Consider the following 6,419-nt stretch of genomic DNA (forward strand, 5'->3'; position numbering starts at 1 on the left):
GGTATTTGAGTTATAAATTGCGCCATGTATTTATGTTTACTTATATGTGTGTGTGTGTGTGTGTGTGTGTGTGTGCCTGCGTGCGTGTCTGCGTGCTTGTGTGTGTGTGTGTGTGTGTGTGTGTGTGCCTGGGTGCGTGCCTGCGTGCGTGCGTGCTTGTGTGTGTGTGTTGGCTCAACACATGAGGTAAACTCTGCATTGTGAGTGTGAATAGGGCTCTGTGGCAGTGCAGGGGATTAGCATCAGAATGGTGTGCGAGCTCTGGAAGGTCAGTACTTCATACTCTCCAAACACTCAGCTGTGGCTCAGCTCGCCTCGTCATTGTGCCTTCGTCTGACCCCCATCATCTTCCTCACCTCAGCCCTCCTGGTTCTCGTTCTCCCCCTGGCAGAAGCTGGTGACAACATGGAGAATCACCGCACTTTCCTGTACTTTGCATACGGCAGCAATCTGTTGAAGGAGCGGCTCCAGCTCAAGAATCCCTCTGCAACAGTACATTGTGTGGCCAGGCTCAAGGTAGAGCAGGTATCAGGAGCATCAATGCCTGCCATATGAGTGGTACACACTCACAACTTTTTCTCTTTCAGGACTATAAATTGGTTTTTGGGAACTACAAAGGCCTTGCCAGTGACCGGTGGCATGGAGGTGTGGCCACCATAGAGCGAAGCCCAGGGGACGAGGTGTGGGGTGTGGTGTGGAGAATGAGCATGACTGATCTGGAGTCTCTAGACAGGTAAAGTTTTCATTCATCTTTTTTTTAGTGGCCTTGCCTCAATTTCTTTGAATGAAACTGACATCAACCATGTGTGTTTCCTTATGTGCGTGCAAACACTCAGTCAGGAGAATGTGACATTAGGTGCATACAGTCCGGTGGAGTTATCAGTGAAGACAAAAGGCCAGGAGCTCAACTGTCGTACCTACATAATGAACAGCTGTGTATATGCCCCACCATCGCCTCAGTACCTACAGGTAAGACCTCTTTCACTGCAGCCAGGATTCTGGCCTCAAAGAAGTTCAAGTCATGCTGGTGGAGTTATCCTTTCCAGGGAGACAAATTCTTCAACCATAGGGATGTCCTTATCCCAAACATTTGAAAGGCTAAGGTTAGCTTTACTCTACATTTTTAAGTTGTCAACAAATCCCCCAAAATCCCAAATCAACTATGTATTTGTCCGTCTCTTAGCACTTCCTGACTGCCCTACCCAATCAGAAACACTGAGCCCCAAGCCTATTGGTTCCTACTTACAAATGTACAAATATACATGGATATATAGCTGTATGTTTTAAAGGGCCCATTTCCTTAAACATCTGGTCACTGTAGCTGTTGGCATTACTATACCACATTACCAAAATAGTGGGAAGGGCATTTGTTGGGGTATGTTTTCAGTGCAGATCCTGTACTAACATTAAAAGTACCAATGTTAAAATAATTACACGGAAATTCATGAATCAGGTCAGGGGCATCATCACCTATTCACTTGAAGCCATTTCTTTCTGTGAAGCATCTGGAAAAGGGATCAGTCTGCTCCATCACCTGACTATGTGATCAACAGATCTAAACAGTCAGGATACGCCCCCTCTGCCATACCACATTTTACCGAACTGACAGCTTGCTAGAGTACCAGACTGTTCTTCTGCACATGTTAGAGCTCCAAACATGCCTGAGAGAAAGGCAGTGAGGGAGAGAGGCTTTGTGGTTCCAGCTTTGTCTTCTATCATGTGTATGGAAGAGTCCACTATATACTGTTCCCTCTGTTATGCTGGACCTCATCTCTGTGTGAGCTGCTATGTGTTCTCAAATTGACTGTGAACTTTGGATACTGACATAGTGTTGATTACTGTTATAGCCTACAGAACAACAACAAAGGCCATATTTATCTTTCACTTGTCACAATTACCTATTGAGCTAGCTAGCTACCGAGCATAATTCTCCACAGTGAAAGAGCCGAGCCCTCTCTATGAATATATAAAATGATTATCATATAGCCAGCCAAAAGTAGTTTGCAATGAATCACTCCAAGCACTGGTAAGAGGGAGTAAATCTAACTGAGCAGGTTGCCTTTATGAACTTTTTTCTATGATTTGCTGCTTAAAGAAATGCACAGTGATAAAGCAACATAATGTTAAACGCTGCATTACCACCTGTCTGGTGGGGTCAAACCCCCAGTCTTTCAAGCAGGAGACTGGTGTTTGTGTCCCATTGTTGGAAGTTACAGTATGTCAGGTAGCTGTGTTTCTTAAATCTAACCCTAATCCTAAAAAAAATGAAGGAAGTGGTTTTGGTGCCCTTCAAACAATACAGAATATCGCTGATGACAGCGATTCATCTTCTAATTGTTTTGTGAGACTGCCTGGTCAGAACTTGTTGTTTATCAATGCATGATAATAAGCCCTTATGGAACAATTTTGAACTACAGACTGTATATAACTCAACACTAAGACTTCTTCTTTCAATTGGCACCAAAAACTACTTACTTAGCGTTTCCTTTTGAGAGTTGTTCACAAAGCTGCTGAGAGACACTTTTAGTATGGAACTCTACAGAGTAGGTGGATGTCTACAGTGGTTAATAAGTGACCATTCTGTGTCAGTGAATGTGAAATGAAAGAAAATGCACTTGCTTGGCATCAGATGCAATCAACATGTGATATTTTCTAACTGATGAAGCCCTCTTACCTAAATGACCCCTAAAACAATCGACAGCTTAAGGTCATGGAGGAGTTTGTGTGCCCCAGTGACCCTGGGAGCTGTGTTGACTCGGGTAATACCTCCTGGTAGGGTCTCCCAAGGCATAGTGGTCCCAGGAGAGGGGCCAGACTAGGACAGATTCAAAGACCCATTGTGAAGTGAAACTATGAAAACCTGTGTACCTTGATTAACACAGGTAAACTAGGCTGTGTTGACCCCTGGCAGAAAAAGCTGTAGGGACATAGAACGTATCCTCTCTGGCACGAGGTATAGTTGGGCTCACCTCCACATGTAGCATTGGCTCTGGAACCAAACTCCTGTAGAGGGGCTGCACTCACGGCCTTTTCTGGAGTTGCCTATGAAGAGAGGTGCCAGGCAGGTGTAGGGATACTCACGATTCCCCAGCTGATCGCTTTAATGGACTTCTCCCAGGGGGGCGAGAGCATTGCCTCTATGTGACTGCAAGTCCCTAAGAGGAGGTCTCTGACTGTTGTTTGTGCCTATATGCCTAAAAGCAGTTTGGAGTACCCGCCCTTCTTGGAGTCTCTGAGTAGTGTCCTGAAACATACAACTGGAAGTTTTGGAGGGGGGTGATTAGGAGTAACTGCCTGCCTGATCTGAATCCAACTGGTGTTTTGTTATTGGACTTTTGTGCTGTGGACGGGCCATCTCTAACACCATATTCAAGCATGAGTTGTACATCAGTGTACCTGGTACCAGAGCAATCTAGGCCAAAGGTGAATGATCAATTTTGGGGTTGTATCATCAGATCTATGGTCATATGTCTTGGACACATAAAAGAGGAGCCGAGCCGCCAACTAATCACCTTCTAATGGTCAGTTGGAGCAGATAGCGGGGGAGACTGCCCGATAGACCTGGCAAACCCAAATGTGTAGTGAGGGTAGATTGGGAACATCTGGCGGAGGCCCCTGCCTGCAAGGTCTTTAACTACCACCTACAAAAGAAATGTTCCTTCATCACAGGGCAAGAGACATGGAGTCTAAGTGGGCCATGTTCAAAGCCTCCATTGTGGATGCAGCTGGTAGAAGCTGCATTCTTCCAGTCAAAAAGCTTTGTGACGGCAAGGAGGCAGGGGTGGATGAGATTTGTTCTGACATGTTGAAGGTTTTGGACTCTGTTGGGCTGCCTAACGCCTCTACAATGTTGTGTGGAGGTCTAGGACAGAGCTAGTGGAGTGGCAGCCCTGGGTGGGGGTTACCATTTTCAGATGAGGGGACAGGAGGGTGTGGTCCACATTACTCAGCCTCCCAGAGAAAGTTTACTCCATGGTGTTGGAAAGGAGTCTCTGACCGGTTGTTGAAGCTCAGATTCAGGAGGAACAATGCAGATTCTTTTCTGGAAGTGAAACAGTGGACGAGATTTTTATCCTTGCATGGCTTTTGGAGGTGTCATGGGACTTTGCTCATCCAGTCTACATGAGTTTTGTGGACTTGGAGAAGGGGACCATTTCCCTCAGGAAGTCCTTGGGGGGCTACTGCAGGGTATGCTATCCGGTCCTTATATAACCAAAGGGAGAGTGTATACTCGAGAACAGCATGTTGTTCGTGGTGTTTGCCTTTGTCAGGGGTTGTTGGAAGTGAGTTGCTGCCATAAGCAAGTATCTCAGGGTCTTGTTCATGAGTAAGGATAAGAATGGACACGCAGTTTGATGCAATGTTACCGGACAGTCGCGGTGAAGAAGGAGCTGAGCTCTTAATTTACCAGCCCATTTAAGTTCCAACCCTCATTGATGGTCATGAGCTTTGGGTAGTAACCAAAAGAGTGAGATCGCAGATAAAAGATACCAAAATTAACTTCTTTTGTAGGGGGGTTGGGCTCAGCCTTAGAAATAGGGTGAGGAGCTCAGACATCCGGATAGAGCTCACAGTGAAGCAGCTTCTCCAGCTGAGGTGGGTCAGGCATCTAAATGGTAAATGGAGTGCACTTATATAGCGTTTTTATCCAAAGCGCTTTACACTACAGACTGTGCTCATTCACATACACATTCATACTGGTGGCCGAGGCTACCAGGGCAAACTGGTGCCACCTGCCACCATTGGGAATTCATTCACACATGGATGAACACAGCATCAGGAGCCACTTGGATTTAAGTATCTTGCCCAAGGATACTTCGACATATAGGCTGCCATGGTCAGGGATCGAACCACCAACCTTCCTGTCAGTGTGTGACCGCTCTATCAACTGAGCCACACGCTCTAGTAAGGATGCCTCCTGGACACCTCCAGTTAGAGGTGTTCTGGGCATGTCCAACTGGTAATTGGCACCAGTGAAAACCCAGAACAAGTTGGAGGGGTAATGTGGAGGAGCTGGATACTGTGGCTGGGGAGAGGGACGTCTGGCAAACTTTGCTTAACCTGCTGCCCCCCATGACCTGGCCCTTTCAAGTGGATGAAAATGGATGGATGGATGGATGGATGGTTTGGTTTAGGGAAAGAAGTGATATTGTGACTAACCAATAAAATATAATACATATAAATATATATAAATATATATATCAGATAGGTTATCAGATTGGGTTGATTAGGTAGTGCAACGATTGAATCTTTAATAAATGGCTACCATCAAAATGTATATTAAAAATATAATTGTATTTTTAACCAAACTGAGAGTAGCTACTTTCAGCAGAGGCTTTGTTAAATCAAATTTGTTACTCCTAAACCAAAAAAGGTTGGTTTTAGAGCTCAGAAAAAACGTGGTGATTTGTGGCTATTATGACTTTAGTTAAAGCCAGTCACTATATTCAGCTTTATCAACCCCTGCAGGTGATTGTGATGGGAGCAGAGCAGAACGGCCTACCCAAGGACTATCAGGAGAAACTGAAAGCAATCAAGACCAACATGTATGAAGGTCCTCTACCCATGATGGCTGAACTTGAGCGAGCCAGAAGGAGAGCCAAAGAAAGGGCCAAACACTGTTCTGATGCATGATAGTCTAGTAGAATCCAGTTCCAAGGAAAGTCCTGGTAAAACTGTAATTACATGAAACTGTAGCTTAAGAAGTTCACCTAAGCTAACTGTTGAGTGCCTAACTAGGCTACCTTTAACTCCAGAAGCCTGATCTGTGAGTCTGTGGGGCCACTGTCAACCACTAAATACAGCACTGATGTTTCTGTGGTCTAACTTGAGTTGCCTGTACAGATAACGAAAATAGTCAAATTTTGACAGTATAGAGTTGTGAGATCCACCAGGACTGTTGAGTGGATACAAATCCCCATAAGTTTATTTTCTTTTTGGCTCCACAATTGTGCTTTTATGTTTTTATTAAATATATTTCAATGAGTATTTCTTGTCAAAACAGATAAAATATTCCCTTAGGGGTTATACCAGTGTTTTTGTACCATTGTGACATACTGCCTTAACAGTATAAATGCAGTATGATGTGTCACCTCTTCTCCACAGTACCAATCTGCAAAAACATCTGTCTAAAATGGTTTCTAAAAGTATCATTTTAATCACTAAAAATACAGGTTAGTCCATGCAGGATTTCGAAGCCTTTTTTTTCTTTTTTTCTTTTGCACATATTACAGACACAGGTGAAGTTGCTCCTACCTCTCCCTCCCTTGTTCCCTGACCAACCTCTCACTCCTACCGTCCCATCCTCTAAACCATTAGTGACTCATACACATGTTTAGACAGACGGGCATGCTAGTTGACAGACAAGAATGGTCATAGAGACAGACAGGCCAATGGAAGGGCAAACAATTAGACGCAGA

At 44.7% G+C, this 6,419-nt stretch overlaps 1 protein-coding gene across 1 annotated transcript; it reads left to right on the forward strand.

Annotated features, from left to right (window-relative positions):
* Window positions 1–405: 405 nt before the first annotated feature.
* ggctb (gamma-glutamylcyclotransferase b) lies at window positions 406–5,986 on the forward strand. The gene is made up of 4 exons (XM_059339859.1): window positions 406–516; window positions 588–733; window positions 837–969; window positions 5,470–5,986. Exons 1-4 carry the CDS (start codon window positions 406–408, stop codon window positions 5,632–5,634), a joined length of 555 nt encoding a protein of 184 aa, XP_059195842.1. The 3' UTR covers window positions 5,635–5,986.
* Window positions 5,987–6,419: the final 433 nt, after the last annotated feature.

The sequence above is a fragment of the Centropristis striata genome, chromosome 8 (assembly GCF_030273125.1).
Source record: "Centropristis striata isolate RG_2023a ecotype Rhode Island chromosome 8, C.striata_1.0, whole genome shotgun sequence".
In the NCBI taxonomy this organism is placed as follows: Eukaryota; Metazoa; Chordata; class Actinopteri; order Perciformes; family Serranidae; genus Centropristis; species Centropristis striata.